General features: G+C 45.9%; 1 protein-coding gene across 1 annotated transcript; it reads left to right on the forward strand.

The window, feature by feature from the left end:
* Positions 1-15,517: 15,517 nt before the first annotated feature.
* FNDC11 (fibronectin type III domain containing 11) lies at positions 15,518-22,277 on the forward strand (the record flags this gene model as incomplete). Its single annotated transcript, XM_081010357.1, is given in 3 exon segments — positions 15,518-15,604; positions 15,606-15,640; positions 21,263-22,277. Coding segments are annotated over 3 exon segments (1,074 nt in total). The 3' UTR covers positions 22,215-22,277.
* Between the last annotated feature and the right edge of the window lie 2,367 nt (positions 22,278-24,644).

Below are 24,644 nucleotides of genomic sequence, written 5' to 3' on the forward strand. Positions count from 1 at the left end.
CTGTCTACCAGCTCCATCTCATACGCAGGATGAGACCCTACCTGCCTGCAGACTGTCTCGCCAGAGTGGTGCATGCTCTGGTTATCTCCCGCTTGGACGACTGAAATGTGTTCTACATGGGGCTACCTTTGAAGTGACTCTGAAACTACAATTAATCCAGAATGTGGCAGCTAGACTGGTGACTGGGAGCGGCCGCTGAGACCACATAACACCAGTCCTGAAAGACCTACATTGGCTCCCAGTACGTTGTTGTTCAGATGTTTAGTCGTGTCTGACTCTTTGTGACCCCCTGGACCAGAGCACGCCAGGCAGTCCTGTCTTCCACTGCCTCCCGCAGTTTGGTCAAACTCATGCTGGTAGCTTCGAGAACACTGTTCAACCATCTCGTCCTCTGTCATCCCCTTCTCCTTGTGCCCTCCATCTTTCCCAACATCAGGGTCTTTTCCAGGGAGTCTTCTCTTCTCATGAGGTGGCCAAAGTAGTGGAGCCTCAGCTTCAGGATCTGTCCTTCCAGTGAGCACTCAGGGCTGATTTCCTTAAGGATGGATAGGTTTGATCTTCTTGCCGTCCATGGAACTCTCAAGAGTCTCCCAGCACCATAATACAAAAGCACCCATCCTTCAGCGATCAGCCTTCTTTATGGTCCAGCTCTCACTTCCATACATCACTACTGGGAAAACCATAGCTTGAACTATACTGACCTTTGTCGGCAAAGTATTTGAGCACAATTCAAAGTGTTGGTGCTGACCTTTAAAGCCTTAAACCAGGCTTCCTCAACCTCAGCCCTCCAGATGTTTTGAGGCTACAATTCCCATCATCCCTGACCACTGGTCCTGCTAGCTAGGGATCATGGGAGTTGTAGGCCAAAAACATCTAGAGGGCCAAGGTTGAGGAAGCCTGCCCTAAACGGCCTTGGCCAAGTATACCTGAAGGAGCGTCTCCACCCCCATCGCTCATCCTGGACACTGAGGTCCACCACCTAATGACAGTTCCCTCATTGCAAGAAGTGAGGTTACAGGGAACCAGGCAGAGGGCCTTCTTGGCAGTGGCACCCGCCCTGTGGAACGCCCTCCCATCAGATGTCAAGGAAATAAACAACTCTCTGACTTTTAGAAGACATCTGAAGGCAGCCCTGTTTAGGGAAGTTTTTAATGTCTGATGTTTTATCACATTATGATGATGATGATGATGATGATGATGATGATGATGATGTTGGGAACACCCAGCCAGATGGGTGGGGTATAAATAAATAAATAAATTACTACTACTACTACTACTACTACTACAGTCATACCTCGGGTTACAGACACTTCAGGTTGCGTTTTTTCAGGTTACAGAAGCGCCAAACCCGGAAGTACCGGAACGGGTTACTTCCGGGTTTCGGCGGTCGCGCTTTGCGCATGTGCAGAAGCACAGAATCACAACCCGCGCAGATGCAGCCCTGTATGTTGCAGATGCTGCGTGTTGCGGACGTGCCTCCTGCCCAAATCACGTTCGCAACCCGATCATCCACTGTACTACTATACTCCCTGTCTGAAATCCTGGCGAGCTCCTTTCAGTCAGTGTAGACAGTACTGTGCTGGATGAGCCAATGTTCTGACTCGCTATAAGGCAGCTTCCTATGTTCCTACGTCTTGTTCCTATGATCTTCAGTTATGGAAGAAGGCAAACTGCAGCTCGAAACAGAACTAAAAGATTGTCTCACTCCTTATATATTCAATCGATCTCTGCGCTCTGCAGGAGGGGGCCTCCTGCGGGTGCGACCTCACCAGGAGGTCTGTTTCATGCGATGTGGGAACTGGTAGCATCAACCCTTTGGCAGTCTCTCACATTGCACATCAGACAGGCTCCATCTTTACTGTCATTTGGCTGCCTGCTGAAGACCTTCCTTTTCTGGCGAGCCTTTTAACTGCAATTCTTATCCCTGTCTGCATCTGTCTTAGACGACTTCATTACATGCCACCCCAATCTCCAAGAGGCAAGAGAATCCCGGGGTTCCCAGAGCTTGCTCGGGGTTTGGTTTCTTTGGAATGAAGATCAGCAGAGACTGCAGTGTCTCTAGGATAGAAGGTTTCATTTACACATAAATACAAATTGAGCATAAGAAGGGAGTAGGGCTCAAAGCATAACCCCCTCCCCAAGAGATCACAGTACGTTTCCGAGCACAATTCAAAGAGTTGGTGTTGACCTTTAAAGCCCTAAATGGCCTTGGCCCAGTATACCTGAAGGAGCGTCTCCACCCCCATTGTTCTGCCCGGACGCTGAGGTCCAGCTCCGAGGGCCTTCTGGTGGTTCCCTCCCTGAGAGAAGCGAGGTTACAGGAAACCAGGCACAGGGCCTTCTCGGTAGTGGCACCCGCCCTGTGGAAAGCCCTCTCATCAGATGTCAAGGAAATAAAGAACTATCTGACTTTTAGAAGACATCTGAAGGCAGCCCTGTTTAGGGAAGTTTTTAATGTCTGATGTTTTATTGTTTTTAATATTCTGTTGGGAGCTGCCCAGAGTGGCTGGGGAAACCCAGCCAGATGGGCAGGGTATAAATTTATTATTATTATTATTATTATTATTATTATTATTATTATCATTATCATTATCATTATTATTATTATTATTATTATTATTATATCAGGTAGCAGTAGATGCTGGGACAGTCCTCTGCCAGAGACCTTGGAGGGCGGCTGTCTGTCAGAACAGGCAATACTGCGCCAACTGGGTCAATTGGACTGGCTCAGAATAAGGCAAACTCTTTTACCTCCCACATTTTTGGGAAAGGAAATTCTGCCTGAAGGCTTACAAGCCTGAACCTTCCCATGTCTGACTATAGCACCTCCTGCCACCCCCTCTCCTTTCACACAAGCCAACTCAGGCAGCTGCCTCTGCTCTCCAGAAATAAAGATTAACTTGGCAAGCTACAAGTTCTCGCAGCTCAGCTAAAGGAAAAACCTCCCAGAAACCAAAAGCCTAGTCCCGCAGCAATCCTTCTCTCTGGGCTTTGCAAGGCAAAGAAAGAGGCAATGGGATGAAAGACTTTCTATTTTGGAGAAACTGTCAGATCTTCTCAGGGTTGAAGTTAACAGGTTAAAAAAGAGGATTTTAGCATCTAAGTTGCTTGTAGCTGTTCTAACTTGAATCTGATTCATGGTGGGATGTGTGTCTTCATTGAATACCACCCATTCTGACCATCGTGGGCAGAGTGTCTACAGTATTCCACAAAGGCGAGAAGAATAATTCCTGGGCAGAGGAAGATTGCATTTTAGTCTTTGCGACTCACACAGACTTAGCAGCGGTCTGTTCCTGGGCCACGGGAAACCTTTTGCTTTTGATGAATGCTCTCACGCACTGTCAACATCCAGATATATGCTTCAAGCTGTCAGCTTCAAAGATAACGACGACGTCCGAGTGGCGCAAAAGCTGTATTTGCAGTATCTCTGATAGGTGTTTACTCTCCACAAGTGACTTGTGAAACAGCTGACCGAGCTCAGTCATCGCCACTCTGAGTGATGACTGGGTCAATGCCCCAGTATGTCGCAGGCTCAATCTACCCAAATGCAGGACCCGTCACGATAAAGCGTAGACTGCTGTACAGGGGGAAAAATATATTTTATTTGTTTAGTGAGTCTATCTCCTGCCCAGGGCAGAAAGATCACAGAGATGCAAATTAAAAACCAATAAAACCAATAAACAACAGCAATTGTACAACAACCGTAGCAGCATCTGGGGTTTTGTTTTTTGATTAATTATGTTTCTACACCACGCATTCTCCTGAAGGAGCTAAGAAAACAATATTTAAAATATAAAAACTTTTTTTAAAAAAAAGTACAACCGAGCTAAGTTCCGTAACACGTTGTAAAAACCAAATCGTTTCTCATTTTTATTCCCCTACATCAGGGATGGGGAGCTAATCAATGACCCTCCAGATGTTGCAGGAATCCAAGCCCTGGCACCTCTGACCTTTGGCCACTCTGGCTGCAAGGCATGATGGGAGTCTGATAGTAGCTGCTCAGAAGAACATAAGCGTCTTGGGTCGATGCCAGAATGTTGGCAGCTGGGGGGACAAGTGCCAGCTTGCTGGATATCCTTGAGCCAGTCTCTCTGCCTCTCAACCTAACCTACCTTGCAAGGTTGTTGTTGTGGGGATTAAATGGGGAGGAAGAGAACCACATACACCACCTTGAATTCCTGGGGGGGGGGAGTTGGGTTATAAATGCAACAAATAAATAAATCCATGTGGGAATGTTCATGGATGCAGGAGAGGATATATTGTTTGATTATAGCCTTTCCAACTTGTGTTAACAAGTTCACAATTTAGCAGAGTAACATTCCCCTTTTTAAATTCACAGCAGATGCGTTTGCTCAGGCTCACTAAAGCCTCTATAATAACTGTTCTGGTATTTTCCCCTTATTCCCTCATAAAAGATAAGACATGACATGTCTTCTATAAAAGTATAAAAAGAGTTTACTCACATTCTGTTCACAATCAGATCCCATAAGGCAGACTTAGCTTAGAAAAGTAATATATACCTGGAAACTGTCTCATAAAGAGACAGTCCCTCTGTCCTCTCTTGGCTGGAAGACAAAAGAGCATCTTTGGCTAAGCAGCTGTTGCTTCTTCGATGCATGTAGTCAAAGAGAGAGAGAGATGGCTGTCCTGCCCTGTCCTTTTGTTGTTACCTGCACAGGTGAGGCCACGCCCACCTCTAGTCACATGCAGAGGAAGTCTGCCCCAGCCCAGAAGGAAATAGGAAGTTTACCTGCTGGCTGGACAAACATTCCTCCCCATGTGTAAACATGTTCACTCTAGGAATGCTGTACTTGACTGCTCCTGTGTTTCACATCCCACAATCCGGGGGTGGGGGGAGGCAAGTCCCAGGGTGCCAAACAGGCTACGCCTGTCAGTGTGACTGTTGATGGGCTTCCCTGCCAATCTCCAGGCCCAGGTCAGCAGATTTTGGAGGAGCCCTAAGCCAACATCACTCATCGCTTTTGACTGTGTCATTCCCCTCCCCGCTGGGAAATAAAAAGATAAAACTATGACCAGCCTAAGAAACAAATATTCCTCTCCTTCTCCTTGCTCTGTACTTTCTAGTTTTTCTTGTGCCGTTTCTGCTTCACCACATCAGGCACCTGCAACCCTCATCCCAATACCTGTGCTAAAGGTGTACTGGAGTCTCCTCCACTAGAAGCAGGTTTGGGACATCGGAATGGAGGCTGGTCGATTTGGCACTCCGCTTGCTTGTTTTGCAATATTTGTACATTCTGGCTTCTACTCAAAGAACTCGAAAATAGGACTCAGCTGCCTATATATGTTTTCTGGGGAAGGAACTGTTGTGGCCAAACACAGCGCTTCCGTCCGTTGAAACATCGCTTTATTACATTGCAACTATCGCTGTTTTGATTATATAGCAGAGAGCCATATGCTGATGATGTGTTAAACTGAACATCTGGTAGGTAAGCAAACCCCTGCTTTTAACACATGCTTTTAAGAAGAATGCAAAGGGAGCTTTTCCTTTTTTGTTTTGGTTCACACATAGTCAGCTTTCCTTGACTGCCAGCTGCAAGCGGAGGCATACCTAGGCTCCCTTGCACCCTTGGCAAGAAGCTGTAATGGTGGTGGCGGCGCCCCCGGTCCCTTGCACCTGTGGCATGGAGATGTGCATCTCCAAAGCCAGAAAGAGAGAATGGGCAGGTGAGCTCCTAGCCACCCCGAGCCAGAGTGGAGAGGTGCAATTTTTGCACCTACCTGGCCCTGCACCCTTGGCTGGGGCCAATCTATCTAACCCTTCTGGCTGCAAGACTAGCTCCCACACTTATGCTTGTCGCATGATTTCACATCACAGGTTTTCTGCCAGTTGATGTTTGCTCTGATTCAGCGGTAGACAGGTTTTCCCAGGGAAAGTAGCAGGAGGAAAAGACAATAAGTCCCCTTGGATCCTCAACTTGAAATCAGGAGGGAAAACAGAAATATGGATGGACCCTTAGTCTACTTGTTGAGTTCATGGCAGAGGTGAGGTTTGATAGATCAGTCTTGTCTGCAATGACACTAAGGTCGTTCCAGGCAGGTAGGTTTCGTGTGTCTGTGTCTATGTATTCTGCAACATGTCACTGAAGCAATAATAGGGAATTAGTGGTGGATTTGTACCGGACCATATCCACACGTCATTCCACTTTCTTAACTGTTCTGTGGTCCTTCCCCAAATTTACAGCATCATTGCTTTCTGGAGGGGCTGTCAGGCTTCAGAGAATCCTATTCTTCCCACAGTGGGATGCCAAGAAGCAGAAAAACAAGAAGAGTTCTTACCAAGTAGTAGTTTATTCAATATTCACAGAGAAAGATGGAGGAATATGGTCTTTCTTAGATAATGGCGTTTCTCCAAGTGAAGTCCCACCCCCTCAGTCCCTCCTATTCTACGTCACCTACCCCAGCTGATCTGTGCTTTCTGCCTCTGAGCTTTCTGTTCTACTATTCTCTATGCATGCCTTGTCCTGGGGGGGGGGGGGTCCAAGAATGCTTTCTAGAAACTCCAAGTCTGTCAGCTGTCTCTCCCCTGGTACTTCTTCTTCCCACTGCTCTCCCAATATTTCCCAGCTTCTCCCCACTGCAGCCTCTGAACTGTGACCTTCTGCAAACCGCAGTTCTAAATCTATACTGTCCTCCTTTTCTTGGCAAGGTGCCAGGGAGGGAGGGCGGTCCCCACCATTCCTCCTCAGTCCAGTTCCTGACAGGGTACAGTGGTGCCTCGCAAGACGAAAAGAATCCGTTCTGTGAGTCTCTTCGTCTAGTGGTTTTTTCGTTTTGCGAAGCAAGCCCATTGACGGATTAGCGGATTAGCGCTATTAGCACTATTAGCGGCTTTTAGCGGCTTATCAGCTTATCGGATAAGCAGATAAGCGGCTTAACGGCTTAGAAAAAGGGGGGGAAGGGGGGGAAAACCGCAGGAACTCGCAAGACATTTTCGTCTTGCGAAGCAAGCCCATAGGAGCTTCGTTTTGCGAAGCACCTCCAAAACGGAAAACTCTTTCGTCTAGCGAGTTTTCCGTCTTGCGAGGCATTCGTCTTGCGGGGCACCACTGTATTCTCTTGAGTTATAGCAACAAATAATTGGACAAAATGTTAACTGGAACCTTTGTAGTGTAAGTTATGGGACATGCACTGATTGGAAATGAAGCTGTGTGTCCACCCTGAAGCTTTCGTAGGCATGAACACTGAAATTGGGATAGCTTAAAACCACCTTGTGGACGCGGGTAGTGCTGTGGGTTAAACCACAGAACCTAGAACTTGTCGATCAGAAGGTCGGCGGTTCGAATCCCCGCAACGGGGTGAGCTCCTGTTGCTCAGTCCCAGCTCCTGCCAACCTAGCAGTTCGAAAGCACGTCAAAGTGCAAGTAGATAAATAGGTACCGCTCTGGCGGGAAGGTAAATGGCGTTTCTGTGCGCTGCTCTGGTTCGCCAGAAGCAGCTTAGTCATGCTGGCCACACGACCCAGAAGCTGTACGCCGGCTCCCTCGGCCAATAAAGCGAGATGAGCGCCGTAACCCGAGTCGGCCATGACTGGACCTAATAGTCAAGGGTCCCTTTACCTTACCTTTAAAACCGCCTTGATACCATCAGCACAATCTTAACCTTGCTTGCCTAGGAATAAGTGCCCCCATATTCAATGGAACTTACTTCTGAGTAGACGTGATTAGGACTGCCCTGTATGCCAGCTTTCTCCCCTCTCCTCAGGACATGCAGTTTGCCTTGATCTCTTCATCTCCCACAGAAGTTGTCATTGGAAATGGCTTCCGCCTTGGTGGGAGTTCAAAAGCACACGCACGCACAATCGGATGTGGTCTGTATTTCGCTCACAAATGGAGATGGGGTTGAAACAGCAATCCAAAATGTGTTGTGCCAAAGCTGTGGGTTGGAGGTGAGGGGCACCGTGCAAGAAACTGACGAGGGTGGGTTAAAAATAAAAGGAAAGCGGTGGGTGGGCGGGTGGCTCAGAAATGAAAGCATCACTCAGGTGCTTGGGGAATAGAAAGGTGAAGTGAGTGGGTTCTGCATAAGACATCCAGAGTGGCAGATGTATGATGGAAACCAATCAGTGGGGGTGGTAGCAGAGGAGAAAAGTTGGTAAGTCCCCTAGGGTGCCATTGGTGGGTAAATTCCATGGTACAGCTACTGCCATTTCAGCCCTGGCTACATCCAGGGCATGTTCACAGAATCATAGAGTTGGAAGAGACCACAAGGGCCATCGAGCCCAACCCCCTGCCAAGCAGGAAACACCATCAGAGCACTCCTGACATATGGTTGTCAAGCCTCTGCTTAAAGACCTCCAAAGAAGGAGACTCCACCACACTCCTTGGCAGCAAATTCCACTGTCAAACAGCTCTTACTGTCAGGAAGTTCTTCCTAATGTTTAGGTGGAATCTTCTTTCTTGTAGTTTGGATCCATTGCTCCGTGTCCGCTTCTCTGGAGCAGCAGAAAACAACCTTTCTCCCTCCTCTATGTGACATCCTTTTATATATTTGAACATGGCTATCATATCACCCCTTAACCTCCTCTTCTCCAGGCTAAACATGCCCAGCTCCCTTAGCCGTTCCTCATAAGGCATCGTTTCCAGGCCTTTGACCATTTTGGTTGCCCTCCTCTGGACACATTCCAGTTTGTCAGTGTCCTTCTTGAACTGTGGTGCCCAGAACTGGACACAGTACACACATGTTGGAGGGCAGCTTTTTCTTACTATTTTTCCTTTGCCAATTCCTTTGCTCCCTTGCCCCCTGCAGTCAACGGGAAGGTGTTAAGACACCTGTTTGCACAGGGAACTCCTTGATCGCTTGAACCAAGTCTCCTGCTCTGGTTGCTGTGTGTTTTGATTGCATTTTGTATTACAAGACGAAGAGGAGGAGGAGGAGTTTGGACTTGATATCCTGCCTTTCACTCCCCTTAAGGAGTCTCAAAGTGCCTAACATTCTCCTTTCCCTTCCTCCCCCACAACAAACACTCTGTGAGGTGAGTGGGGCTGAGAGACTTCAGAGAAGTGTGACTGGCCCAAGGTCACCCAGCAGCTGCATGTGGAGGAGCGGGGAAGCGAACCCGGTTCACCAGATTACGAGTCCACCGCTCTGAACCACTACATCACGCTGGTCTATCTTGCTACACGCCATCCCCCAATCTCTGAGCGACGAGAGAACTCCAGGACTTGCTCAAGTTTGGCTTCTTTGGAATGAAGGTCAGTGGAGAACATGAATATATGGTTTTATTTATACACATATGCAACCTACATCATAAGGTGCAGAGGCTCACAGCACAGACAGCCCAACACATCTTGCTTCTCCATTAGTCACAGCTTTGGATCCAGCACAGAGCAAGCAGGTCTCTGTGTCTCCAGCTCCCAGCCTGTTTGCAGTTCTGCTCACTCACGCTACACTGGCTACTGTTCTCCTACCCAGTATAGCTAGGTGAGGGGGTGGAGGAAAGGCCCACCAATTTTGTTACAAGGCACTGAGCAACTTCTTTTGTTATGCTAATCATGGTGCTTTTTAGTCAGCCAAAGCCATTGCCCCGACAAAGGGACTGGTTTGGCAACCTTTCTACTTAAGAATTCTATTTTGGCATTAAGTGGTGTCACCTTGCCAACAAAGGCCCGTATAGTCAAAGAGATGGTTTTCCCAGTAGTGATGTATGGAAGTGAGAGCAGGACCATAAAGAAGGCTGATCGCCAAAGAATTGATGCTTTTGAATTATGGTGCTGGAGGAGACTCTTGAGAGTCCCATGGACTGCAAAAAGATCAAACCTCTCCATTCTGAAGGAAATCAGCCCTGAGTGCTCACTGGAATGACAGATACTGAAGCTGAGGCTCTAATACTTTGGCCACCTCATGAGAAGAGAAGACCCCCTAGAAAAGACCCTGATGTTGGGAAAGATGGAGGGCACAAGGAGAAGGGGACGACAGAGGACGAGATGGTGGGACAGTGTTCTCGAAGCTACCAGCATGAGTTTGACCAAACTGCGGGAGGCAGTGGGAGACAGGAGTGCCTGGCGTGCTCTGGTCCAGGGGGTCACGAAGAGTCGGACACGACTAAACGATTAAACAACAACAACAAATGAGTAAACGATGGTGATGGCACCACCTCTAGAGCTGGCATTACTGAGAGCTGACTGTGCCAAGGAAATGAGGGCACTCAAGAACCTACAAATCCATGGCTGCCCCTTCAGTCCTAAGACCATTGGAATGCCACCAGTGGAACGTCTATATGCACAGAGTTTTTCACAGACATGCCAGGAAGGGCAGAGGGGTGTCTGGCAGCCTGAGTGCAATTCTTTGTACTGGCAGAGTGGCACACATACACGGTGCCATCTGATTACCGGCTCTAGGGTGGTGCTCTACGACTCATTTTTGGTGCCCAGAAAGGCAGTGGAGGGTGCAGCAATACTGGGATAAAGACAACCTCCTAGCTTTAAAACAGCCATAAGACACACACATACACAGAGAATTAAATCAATGCACGGGACCAGGAAACATACCCAAGTGTGAATTGCACCCATTCACTGACAGCAGCAATATGACTTAAAACACGAATGATGCCATCCACTACATCCGCAGCACGTAGACAAAAATAGTTCAACAAAAATATCGCATGCATGACATCTTGCACAAAGTCTCCCTCAGAAGCTTGTACTGGGTGCAGCCTTAGCTGTGTTTGATATACGCAAAGGAGTTGCATCTTAAGGAAGACCAAATCTGGCAGATGAGTAATTAATAAATTAATTTTTAGGATAATTTACTATCCTGCTCCCCAGGCACACTAAATTCTCAGTGGTGCAGGATCAGAGTACTGGAAGTTTTTTTTCTGTTTTTTTCCCCCAACCTCTGAAAATTGTTAACTAAAATGTTGCCCTTTTCCTTTCCCCCCCCCTTCTTTCTCTTACAGATATATTTGCACTTAGGGCCGAATCAAACACATCCCTGACACGCGGAAATGATTTAGAATCCACGTCATGAGACTGTGCTCCAGATGGGCACGGTTCACATTTTATGCAGCTTGGTACGTGCTTGGGCATAATTGCATGTAGGTGTCTCCATGCCAACAACACCCTGGAAGATGTGGCGGTGACATGGAAGATTTCTGTGCGATTGGGCCAAGAGTGGTGAGCATCATTATGCAAAGCTGGGGGGAGGGAGGCATCCACAAATCAAGGAACAGGTGTGCTCAGAGTATTCTGCAGTTCGTTGCAGCTTCCTGTCACCAACCAGTCTATACATCATGGGATAAAGACTCAGATGAGTGGGAAATAATGTTGCTGTAATAAATAATAATAATTTTTTATTTATGCCCCGCCCTTCCCGGTTCAGGAAAGCTAACAACAAATTTAAAACACTTAATTGATGCTACCTAAAAAACCCACACAGCATAAAATACAGTATAAAACGTGAATAACAATAAAATCAAAGATCAAATTTAGAGGGGAAACCATCCAATAAACATTGGATGATCACCAGGGCTAGCTGGCTAAATTAGTCCTATTTGGGCCAGCGGGGAGACCAGGGGAGAATTACCAGCTGTGGGATCCCAGAGCGGGTAATCTTCATAAAAAGGGGAGGGGGAGGGAAAGAAGGGGAATAAAAGATCAGGCTAAGTTCAAATGGAAAGCCAGGTGGAATAGCTCTGTCTTACAGGCCCTGCGGAAGAAAGTTGAATCCTGCAGGGCCCTGGTCTCATGGGACAGAGCATTCCACCAGGTCGGAGCCATCACTGAGAAGGCCCTGGCCCTGGTGGAGGATAACCTGACTTCCTTAGGGCCTGGGACCTCTAAACTATGATTATTCATGGACCTTAAGGTCCTCTGTGGGGTAGACCAGAAGAGGCGGTCCCGTAAGTACGAGGGCCCTAAACCACAAAGGGCTTTAAAGGTCAAAACCAGCACCTTGAACCTGACCCGATACTCCACCAGGAGCCAGTGCAACTGGTAAAGCACTGGGTGAATATGCTCCCATGGCAGGGACCCCGTGAGGAGCCTCGCTGCAGCATTCTGCACCCGCTGGAGTTTCTGGGACAGTTTCAAGGGTAGCCCCGCGTAGAGCGAATTACAGTAGTCAAGCCTGGAAGTGACCGTCGCATGGATCACTGTGGCCAGATCGGGGCGGGAAAGGTAAGAACATCTGAGCCCTTTTGGATCATGCCAAAGGCCCATCTGGTCCAGCGTTCTGTTTTCACAGATGCCTCAAAGCAAAGCCAAAAAGCAGTGCATCAGTGCTCTATGGTATCTGCCACTGCTGAAAACCCCAGCAGATTTGGAACCCATGTGTGGGACAAGCCTTCCCACAGATGATGGTCATGGCTAGCCCTCACCAGGTCCTAAATTTTGGAAGTTCTTAAAGCACAGCTTTTTCCAGGAGGTTCATTGATAATTTGAACTCCCCTCCATGAGGATCAAGGGATGCGGGTGGCGCTGTGGGTTAAACCACAGAGCCTAGGGCTTGCCGATCAGAAGGTCGGTGGTTCGAATCCCCGCGACGGGGTGAGCTCCCGTTGCTCGGTCCCTGCTCCTGCCAACCTAGCAGTTCGAAAGCACGTCAAAGTGCAAGTAGATAAATAGGTACCGCTCCGGCAGGAAGGTAAACGGCGTTTCCGTGTGCTGCTCTGGTTCGCCAGAAGCGGCTTAGTCATGTTGGCCACATGACCCGGAAGCTGTACGCCAGCTCCCTCGGCCAGTAAAGCGAGAAGAGCGCTGCAACCCCAGAGTCGGCCACGACTGGACCTAATGGTCAGGGGCCCCTTTACCTTTACCAGGAAGATCAGAGAGATTCCTTTTAAAAATACACAAAGAGCTCTGCAAGATCACACCGAAGATCCGTTTTGTCCAACTTCCCGTTTCTGCCAAATACTTTTTGAGAAACTCCAAAAGGCATGAAAGGAACAGGTCGCCCGTGCTGTGAGCCCTCTGACAAATGGTATACTGCCTATGAACATGGAGGCTCCATTTAGGTGTCATGGCTAATAGCCACCTGTCCTTCAGGAATCTGTTTGTCTAATCCTATTGTGTTAAGCAGGTAGTCTAATATTTTAACCAGTAAACAAATGAACTTCTTTAGGGTGGGAATTATGGATTCCCACATTTCAAATTCTAACATGTAAAATCCATCACTGAAAACACTCCTTTTCAAAATGTCCTGGATTTAAAACTTATGCGAAATGTCTGGCTCCCCACCCCACCGACATTTAAGACTGCTTCTTTTTGGGCCTGAAGCCACGAAATCATTAAGGCTACAAGATCCTATAAACAACCCAACATTCAAAGCCAGTTCAGAAGTGGAAAAAGACAACTTTGCTGCCCTCTTGTGGGAGGAAAAAAATGTCCTTTTGTAAGTCAGGACCTGGGAATCCAGAAGGATTTGCACAGAAAAAGGCTTTTGGGCACAAAGGGACCCTTCTACTTTTGCAAGAGGTTTTGATGTGGGGATTGAGGGGGCAGCTGCCTTCCCTAGCTAATCCCATGATGATGATGATGATGATGATGATGATGATGATGGGCATGGTCAGGATTTTTTGGGGGGAAAGCTTTTCTTAGGAGGGTCAGAACCTCAGTTAAGGATTTTTATTTTTTTACTGGTTTTCATTTATTGGGTGGGGCACCTGTCCCCCCTTGACTAATCCCATGATGATGGTGGTGGTGAGGATTTTTGTTGCAGGAGCAGAACCTCACTCAGTTAAGGATTTTTATTATTTTTTACTGGCTTTAATTGATGGAAGGCAGCTGCCCACCCCCGGGCTGATCCCATGATATTGATGAGGACAACAACAACTGAATTTTTCAGTGATGATGATGATGATAACTGAGTTTTCCAGTGAGTTGTAAGTCAAGCAACCTGCATAATAATAATAATAATAATAATAGTAATAATATTAATAATAACTGAGTTTTCCAGTGAGTCATAAGTAAAGCCACCTGCATAATAATAATAATAATAATAATAATAACAACAACAACAACAACAACTGAGTTTTCCAGTGAGGCACAAGTCAAGTAACCTGAATAATAATAATAATAATAGTAATAGTAATAATATCAATAATAACTGAGTTTTCCAGTGAGTCGCAAGTCAAGCAACCTGCATAATAATAATAATAATAATAATAATAACTGAGTTTTCCACTGAGTCATAACTAAAGCCACCTGCATAATAATAATAATAATAATAACTGAGTTTTCCAGTGAGTCGCAAGTCAAGCGACCTGCATAATAATAATAATAATAATAATAACTGAGTTTTCCAGTGAGTCGCAAGTCAAGCAACCTGCATAATAATAATAATATTAATAATGATGATGAGTTTTCCAGTGAGTCGCAAGTCAAGCAACCTGCACAACAACAACAACGTTGGTCTATAAGGTGCTACAGGACTGCATCACATCATGGAAAGCACCACATTGAGCTGCATGCTGCTTCAGTGTATCTGAAGAAATGTGCATGCACACAAAAGCTTATACCAGAACAAACATAGCTGGTCTATAAGGTGCTACTGGACAATTTTTAATTATTTTTATTTTTAATAATGATGATAATAATAATAATAAGAGTTTTCCAGTGAGTCGCAAGTCAAGCGACCTGCATAATAATAATAATAATAACTGAGTTTTCCAGTGAGTTGCAAGTCAAGCAACCTGCATAATAATAATAATAATAATAATAACTGAGTTTTCCAGTGAGTCATAAGTAAAGCCACCTGCATAATAATAATAATAATAATAATAATAATAACTGAGTTTTCCAGTGAGTCGCAAGTCAAGCGACCTGCATAATAATAATAATAATAACAACTGAGTTTTCCAGTGAGTTGCAAGTCAAGCAACCTGCATAATAATAATAATAATAATAATAATAATAATAACTGAGTTTTCCAGTGAGTCATAAGTAAAGCCACCTGCATAATAATAATAATAATAATAATAATAATAACTGAGTTTTCCAGTGAGTCGCAAGTCAAGCGACCTGCATCATAATAATAATAATAATAATAACAACTGAGTTTTCCAGTGAGTCGCAAGTCAAGCAACCTGCATAATAATAATAATAATAATAATAACAACTGAGTTTTCCAGTGAGTCGCAAGTCAAGGGACCTGCATAATAACAATAATAATAACTGATTTTCCAGTGAGTCGCAAGTCAAGCGACCTGCATAATAATAATAATAATAATAATAATAACTGATTTTCCAGTGAGTCGCAAGTCAAGCGACCTGCATAATAACAATAATAATAACTGATTTTCCAGTGAGTCGCAAGTCAAGCGACCTGCATAATAATAATAATAATAATAATAACTGATTTTCCAGTGAGTCGCAAGTCAAGCGACCTGCATAACAACAACAACAACTGAGTTTTCCAGTGAGCTGCAAGTCAAGGGACCTGCAACGACACAGACGGACGGAGCCCTTCCTCACGTCGCCCCCTCGGAAGCCCCCCGCCGGCCCCGGGTTCAAGCGCGGGCCTCGCGAGGCCTGCGGGCTCCAGAACGCGGCCGCGCGGAACAATGGGTTGCCATGGCGACGGGCGAGGCCTGCGCGCAGCCCCGAGCCTGGCTCCGGCCCCGGGCCCGGCAGATGGGGGGTGTCGGGTGAGCGGCTGCCCCGGGAGCAACCATGCTAAGCCACAGGTAAGGCTCCCGGGCGAGGGGAGGGGGAGAAGCCTCGGGACCCGGGAGGGGGGGGCGAAAACGTTGGGGGCTGCATAGGTGGAAGGGAGGGGAAAGGGGCGCCTCCCCCCCACCCTCATCCCGGGGGCATTGGCCATAGGGGGAGGTTGCTCCGGGGCTTCCCAAACGTGGGTCTCCAGCTGTTGTTTTGGCCTACAACTCCCATCATCCCTAGCTAGCAGGACCAGTGGTCAGGGACGATGGGAATTGTAGTCCCAAAACAACAGCTGGAGACCCAGGTTTGGGAAACCCTGCTTTTATGGGGGTGGGTGGGAGCCTTTGCAGGTGTCCCACCTCAAAATATTATTATTATTATTATTATTATTATTATTATTATATTTATTATTATTATTATATTTATTATTATTATATTTATTTTTATTACATTTATTTTTATTTTTTATTATTATTATTACATTTGTTATTATTACATTTATTATTATTATTATTATTATTATTTATACCCCACCCATCTGGCTGGGTTTCCCCAGCCACTCTAGGCGGCTTGCATTACAGCAAAATATTAAAATACAATAATTCATCAGATATTAAAAGCTTCCCTAAACACGGCTGCGGGCGACAGAAGTGGAAGTAAGGTCGCCTTTTGCAGAAAGGAATTCACCTGTCTCACAGGTAGGGAAGGAGTCAGCTGAGGGAGAATATCTCTTGCCACCTCCACCCAAATCCATCGAGGGGTTCAGGGGGTGCAAAGTGAGGTACCCACTGAGCCGAAAGCACAGCGGGGCTACAGAAAGGAGGATGAGCCCCAGGCTGCAATGTTTTGTTCGTTTAATTTCATAAATTGATATGCCGCTTGGTTGTACTGGGGGGGCAGACGGCGGACCTCAAAGCGGTTTGCAAAGAAAGAGGAAGCTCTCTCTCTTTTTTTAATCACACACACAAAAATTGCAAGCATAATTTAAAATGTACCAAAAGGTTAAAGCCACAAATGGCACGGACTAAAACAAATTAAAACTCATGCATGGAATGGTAGATGGAGCTGGAAGAGGAATCCCAGGGTCCTTTAGTACAACATTGCAGGAACTGTAATTAAATCATGCATGACACCTGGGCAGGCTTGTCTAAATGAGAAGGCCTTCAGCCCATGCCAAAAATATATATTGAAGGTGACTGCCTATTATCAATAGGCAGGGAGTTCCAAAGTGTCCGTGCTGCCACACTAACAATACCACACACCAATATATGGGTAAAAGGAGGGAGGCTCACGTCCTAGGAGCTGGTTCATGCAGTCATTTTGCCCGCTGTACTCATACAAACACCTTGCATCCATTCTTAATGGGGAAATGTGCCGTGTGAACAAGGTGTGCACCAGACAGCGGCAGCGAGTACACCTTGGGGATGATTTTCACATTTCACAGTTTTGCCAAGGTTTGGCTGCCAGGCAACCAGCTGTCCAGTTGTGCTTTTGCACACTACAGTACTTTCTCCCCCTATGGCTGTGGTTTTGATGCACAGAGGAGCCAGGCTGAGAAAGTTCAAGGGTAAAAAAAAAAAGACTGCAGGCAGGCTCTGGGCGCTCTCTGGTTAAATGGCCATTGATAAACCAGCAGGTTCCAGTCTGGTTGTTGCAACAGATCACAAGCTGAAGCGTTTGTGAACATCTTTAATTGGCCTCCTCCCCCTGCCCGGAAGGTTGAGGAATGAGAATATGGGACATCCTGGGGGATGAAAAGAAGGGGTTCATAGAAGTCCAAGGAACAGGAAGGTTCATGGTTAAGTCAGCTTTCAAGTTCTTAGGATTTTAAAGGCTCAGGATATAGCCAAAGGCAAATACAGCATTGAAATTAAAGTTATTTTGGGGAACCCTCAAGCTGCCTACTATATGTCCCCTTGGCTTTCACAGCTCTTTATTAGTGCTTTATAGTTGGCATTGGACACATTTAGCCTTAATTTATCTCTTAAGGCAGATGATATTTTAAGTAGGTTTTGGGATCCTTAGCTAAGGAGCTGAGCTATGAACCAGTTAACCATTCGAGTTTTACTGAATGGTGGTAGTCATTGCATATGCCATCTTACAAAAAAAAATACTGCCTTTGACTTTTTTTTTTTAAGGGAATACAGTATGTCTCTAGAGATCATGGCTGTGGAGATGAGTAAAAAGCTGAAAATAGTGAGAATTGAGAAGGCCTGAAAGAAAGTCACGGAGTGACCATGCAGATGATCCTTGTTGATCTCCCTAGGCTAGCTGTTCTCTACATACCCAGACTTCATCATCTTGTTTATTTATTTATTTATTTATTTATTTTAAATAAATTTTTATTAATTTTCCAAACACAAAATAAAAAAAACAAACAATACACAATACACCAACATACAAACATATAAACATGTATAATTTCATAGCCATTTTTTCATAAACCTTACTTTCCGGACTTCCCCATACCTCCCCTTTTCTGCATCCTTGTTTTATATTTCTTCAGCAACTCCTCACAACTAATTATTCAATTCAATTTCTTTTAAGTTCTTCTAATATTGTTAATTACAGCTGCAATTCTCTGTTTCCCAACCCCTTGACATTTTAACATTCCTGAATTTTACAACAAGTTCTAAGATAAACTTTGAATTTCTTCCAATCTTCTTCCACTGTCTCTTTCCCCTGGTCACGGATTCTGCCAGTCAACTCCGCCAGTCCCATGTAGTCGATCACCTTCGTCTGCCATTCTTCCAGTGTGGGTAGTTGTTGTGTCTTCCAATACTTTGCTAGAAGAATCCTTGCTGCTGTGGTCGCATACATAAAAAACGTCCTGTCCTTCCTTCTCACCAATTGGCCGACGATGCCCAGGAGAAAAGCCTCAGGTTTTTTAGGGAAGGTCCATTTAAGAACCTTCTTAATTTCATTATAGATCATTTCCCAAAAAGCTTTTATCCTCGGGCAGGTCCACCAAAGGTGATAAAAAGTACCTTCAGTCTCGTTACATTTCCAACATTTGTTATTGGGCAAATGATAAATTTTTGCAAGCTTGACTGGGGTCATGTACCACCTATACATCATTTTCATAATGTTTTCTCTTAAGGCATTACATGCCGTAAATTTAATACCGGTGGTCCACAACTGTTCCCAGTCAGCAAACATAATGTTATGACCAATATCTTGTGCCCATTTTATCATAGCTGATTTCACCGTTTCATCCTGTGTGTTCCATTTCAACAGCAGATTATACATTCTCGACAGATTCTTAGTATGGGTTCTAACAGTTCTGTTTCTAATTTTGACCTCTCCATCTGGAAACCTATTTTCCTGTCCTGTTTAAATGTCTCGTTTATCTGAAGGTAGTGCAACCAATCTCGCACTTTGGACTTTAATTTCTCATAACTCTGTAATTTAACTTTTTCCCCATCTTGTTCTAAAATTTCACAATATTTTGGCCATTTAGACTCCATATTAAGTTTTTTCACCTCTTTAGCTTCCATTGGTGACAACCACCTGGGAGTTTTACTTTCCAATAAATCTTTATACCGCATCCAAACATTATATAATGCTTTCCTAACAATATGGTTTTTGAAACCTTTATGCAGTTTTACCTTATCATACCATATATATGCATGCCAGCCAAATCTATTGTCAAACCCTTCTAGATCCAAAATGTCTGTATTCTCAAGAAGTAGCCAATGTTTCAACCAGCAGAAAGCCGCCGATTCATAGTAGAGTCTTAAGTCGGACTGCCGGACATCTTGTTTATTTATATGCCACTTTCCTGCACAATTGTGCCCAAAGTGGCTTACAAAATATCAAATGAACAATAGCAATTCAAATACATGAATAAGTTAATGCAAAAGAAAACCCACATGCAGCATTGCATAAAACAATCTGAATAACCTAACCTAATTTATTCCCACAGTATAGCCTTTAAGAGAGAGCACTTTCCACAGGCCCAGGTAAACAGCTGCCACAGAACGCCTCTAGTTTCATGGTGCATCTTTGCATGATATGCTCATTTTACTGGTAAACCTGCAGAATGTGTCATTCAGGGTCATGACATCTGTCAGGCTTGCAGAAAACTACTAGTGCCTGTGTTTCAACTGAGCCAAGTGCTCAAGTGTGTGTGCCCCTAGCGCTGCCAAGAGAAGGAAACATGCTGTCACAAGAAGGTACATTAGAAACATCTTGCAGCCATTCAGGGATGTCTCATGGCAGGGCTCCCTGTCCTTACGCACACTTCAGATTTTCTGAGAGTTCTGCTGTACAACAAAAACACGAGTCCATCCACCATTTTCAGGCTTTGGGTCACACTGACATATGCCCACTCCCAAGCGCCTCTGTGTTTGCCTTGATATTGCACTCCCTGACAGGCACTCAGAAAGGCCAACATAAGTGGATTCCGCCCCCGCCCCGAAAATGGAATAATATAAAGAGGAGATGTCATAAGCATAACCCCTGCTTGGTAAAGGTAAAAGGACCCCTGACTATTAGGTCCAGTCGTGACCGACTCTGGGGTTGCGGCGCTCATCTTGCTTTATTGGCCGAGAGAGCCAGTGTACAGCTTCCGGGTCGTGTGGCCAGCATGATTAAGCCGCTTCTGGCGAACCAGTGCAGCACACGGAAACGCCGTTTACCTTCCTGCCAGAGAGGTACCTATTTATCTACTTGCACTTTGACGTGCTTTTGAACTGCTAGGTTGGCAGGAGCAGGGACCGAGCAACGGGAGCTCACCCCGTCGCGGGGATTTGAACCGCCGACCTTCTGATCGACAAGTCCTAGGCTCTGGTTTAACCCACAGCGCCACCCGCATCCCAGCTTAGCCATACCTCTTAAATAAAGCAGAGTGTAGCGCCACAAAAGTGTGTCAGGGAAATACCTTGTTCCAGGATGAGCAGCAGACATTATTGTAGCCTTGAAGGATTGTTGCATCTTGTCTTTCCTCCTGCTGCTTTCCACACATACACTATAAATGCACTAAGGGATTGTCTGATGGTGGTAAGGTAGCCTCCGGGAGGAATTAGCTTAGTTGCCTACTGGTCACTGCAGAGCTACATAGCCAGAAGGCCTCTAGCTCCCATTGGTGCAGATTCTCTGTTTCCTAAGCATGTCTGGCTAGTGGACTGGAAGTACGCATTGGCAGAACTGCTCAGATCTTAGAAAAAGGCATGTGTGGCTTTCCATGTATATTGTTTTACTCTGGCTCCCATCAACCACAGCCAGGATGGCTCAGTGGTCAGATTATGGGAACGGCAGTCCAACAACCTGTGAACAGCCACAGGCTCCCTATCCCTGCCTTAGGTGTATAGACTAAGCAAGAGCCTCGGAAAGGAGGAGGAGAGAACAGCAGCCAGCCGAGGGACTCAGAGGAGTCTAGGAAAGTAGGGTTCCCATAGGGAGTGATCCAGATGAATAAAAGGGTCAGTGGGAGGAGTTTGAAAGGTGGAGGGAAACTAGGAGAGGAATGGCAGAGGGTCCAGGAGCTTCAGAACAGAGGAAGTCTCTTATCACGTTTATAACTGGACAAACTTTTGGCTGCAAGCCTCTGAGAACCAAAATTAAGAGGGGTTCAGAAGCCGCCGCGATGGCAGTCTTTCAGCTGACCTGCTCTTCCTTTGTGTGCCTGTTTCGTTCTTGTGTTCCAGCCCAGGCATGATGAACATTGGAACTATTGATGTCTATTTGAACAAGTTAGGGGCCAACCTCCAGACGGTGGTGTACAGCGAAGAGGAGCAGGAGAATGAAGCCTGGAGGATGTACATGGAGAGGAAGAATGTCGTGCTGGAGTTCCTGCACTCAGACCTGAGCCTCCACCTGCTCAAGCGCCATCACAAGAGGATTGAGCTTCTGAAAAAGTGCTCCTACTACATTGAAATCCTGCCTAAGCACTTGGCACTGGGAGATCAGAACCACCTGATGCTCCCCACCACCATGTTCCAACTGATAGACCCCTGGAGGTTCCAGAGGATGAAGAAAGTGGGGACCATCCAAACCAAAATCCAGCTGCTGCTCCTGTCTGACCTGTTGGAAGAGCTGGAGAAAGGTCGGGAGGAGCTGGTCCACTTCCTGGAGACCCACGACATGATGACTTTCCTCTCCAGATGGGATGCTGTCAAACCAAGGCTGTCGAGTCTCTCTGAGCAGATGGATTATTTCCTTGCTATGCTGGTACCGGGGAGGCTGTACGTCAAGCACCGCCTGGTATCGGACGTCGGGATTACCAAGATCCCTCACATCAGGCTTGTCCTGAGCACAAAGATGCCCGTGATGTTTGACCGGAGGGAGTCGGTGGCTCACGAGGACTGGGTGAGTCTCAAGTGGTTTGTTACCAGCCAGCAGCCGCAGCTCGAACAGTATGAACTCAGCTTTAAGCTGCTGGAGCCCAGAACTCCCCAAGAGCGAGTCCACTGCGGAATCATGCCGGTCACGTCGCACACCTGCGAAATCCACAACCTGTTGCCCGACCGTTTGTACAGGTTCACTGTCAAAAGGGCAGAGACTTACACACTTGTCTATGAACAGTGGCACGATTCCATCCTGCTTAAGACAAAACCGTACCTTGAGGAAGAAATGGAGACTTCTATGTCTGAACCCTGACTTTCCCATCGTAGCAATTCACAAGGAATGTAAAATAAGTCAAATTAAAAACTTATTTTTAAAGGTTTTGCATCAAACCACCAGCTTTTTCTGGTCTTGGGTGGAAATTTGGCAAGCCTTCAGCTGCCAAAACAGTAGTCTGTAGACCACTGAGGTGCCCACAGCAGTGGGGGAGAATGTCACCCAGTCCAGATTTACCGCCTTTAAGGCACCAGACCCACATCCAAACACCAGCCACCCACAGGCAAGAAAGGAGTCAGTAACAGTGTACCTATGAAGGTAATTTTTGGTAATCTCATGGTGCTGACTGGTGATTCTAAAGGTTTTAAGGGGGACAGAGAGAAATGAAATGAACTTCTGACATTTCCCCAAAACTTTCAAAACTTTACTTTCAGTGTAGGTCCAGATATCATCCTCATTTCTATTAGGAACTGGCAAAGATGTAATTGGCAAAAACAAGCTTCTAACATTTCCTTCTGGACTTCCTGAAATTGTACCAATTCACTTTTTTCCTTTTTTTACTAGAACATGTAGATAGCAGGGAAGACCTGGTTTTGGCTTCTCCAGTTGGATGGTTGGCCAAGGAAATGCTATCCAAAGGGCTTTCAAGTTAGGGTCCTATAGATTGGGTTGGGGGGAAAGAGTTGATAGTAGCCCTGGTGGATTTCACTTGTGGGCCATATGAAGACATGCAGCTCTTGGTCACATAAAGAGATATTCTTGGTCTCACCTAGTGTAAATGGAACTCAGCAAAAGCCAGTGTCTTTTGTTCTGCGAACCCACCACTGCCCCCAAGATATAGCAGTGGTCTTTAAGATGGCTACTAGTGGTTAGTTTGATGCTCAGAGGCAAAAAGCCACTGAAACGACAGATGAGGAGGCTTATTGTTTTCACAACCCATTTTGAGACTTTCCACAGACATCTCAGTTCTTGGCAACCATGACATTTTTTAGCCATGAGGGTATTTGATTGTTTTCAATTTATTTTAAAAATATTTTGTTTGGTGTCACCTTGGGCTCCTTTGGGCAAAAGGGCTGAATAAACATCCAAACAAATCAATAATCTAGTTTGCCATAGTGAGAAACGGACTTGATCTAAACCATCAAGGCTCATCTTGGGCCACTGCAAGCCTCCTTTAAACTAGCGGCCCAGTGTTTCTCAGAGAGATGCTGGAACTCAAACTGATAGCCTGGCTTGCCTCAGGGCCACTGCTCTTTTCTCCCAGGCATGGGGAACATCCTGCTGACATGCTCTAATGCAGGGATGGGAGAGCTGTGGACGCCCTGATGTTATTGGAGTCCAGCTCATCACACCAGCCGACATTGCTTATGGTCTGATGATGGCAGCGACATCTGCCTTTTCCTTGCTGCCCAGGAAACAGATGATGGCTTGTGTTCCCTCTGTCAGCTATATTTAGACACGCGGTTCTGTTTATTCTGCCTTCTCTTGGGTCTCCTCCAAAATTCGTGCCAGCTTTATATGCAACTATAATTTGGAGCCTGGACAGCTCAGTTGGTTAAAGTATTGTGCCGATAATGCCAAGGATGAAGGTTCGCTTCCCGTATGGGACAGCTGCATATTCCTGCATCATGGGGTTGGATTGATGATCCTTAGGCTCCCTTCCAACTGCAGTTCTATGATTGTTGGGTCCTTCCACCCACTGTGGAGTGTCAGGCGTTTCTTTTATTTCTGAGCTTCTCTAGGCTCCAGACTGCAGCAAAAGAGGAAAGTTTTACTTGAAACACCTCTCTCTTTCACTGGCTTCCTACAAATCACTATTGTTGTTGTTACTACCCCAGGGCACCTGAAGAGCAGGCAGGTCCCTAGTTCTAAATACTGAGAGCCAAATTCTTAATACAGATCTGGTTATATCGCCAGTCCCCAAAAGCCTCCATGGGGCTACAGGGGTTAAGTAATTCCGTTCCAACGAAACACCAGGAAGAACTTGCTGGCAGTAAGATCTGTTTGACACCCCCCACGAAACCCACACCGTGTTTCTATTGTTCATGATTTTGCTGTCAAATCACTTGGCGATGTTTCATGGGAAGGGAAATGAGTAAGTAAGAGCTGTTTCACAGTGGAACGGACTCCCTCAGGAGGTGCTGGACTCTCTCCTTCACTGGAGGTTTTTAAGCAGAGGTTGGATGGCTGTCTGTCATGGATGCTTTAGCTGAGATTCCTGCACTGCAGAGGGCTGGACTGGATGAACCTGGGGGGTCCCTTACAACTGTAGGATAGGATAATAATAATAATAATAATATAATTTTTATTTATATCCCGCCCTCCCCGGCCAGAGCCGGGCTCAGGGTGGCTAACACCAATAAAATTACAGTAAAAACTTAATGGGGGGGACCCCAATTTAAAATACAGGTTAAAATACAGGTTAAATAAAAGGCCAGGTGGAACAGCTCTGTCTTGCAGGCCCTGCGG

Source organism: Podarcis pityusensis (assembly GCF_964106645.2).
Source record: "Podarcis pityusensis genome assembly, chromosome: 6".
In the NCBI taxonomy this organism is placed as follows: domain Eukaryota; kingdom Metazoa; phylum Chordata; class Lepidosauria; order Squamata; family Lacertidae; genus Podarcis; species Podarcis pityusensis.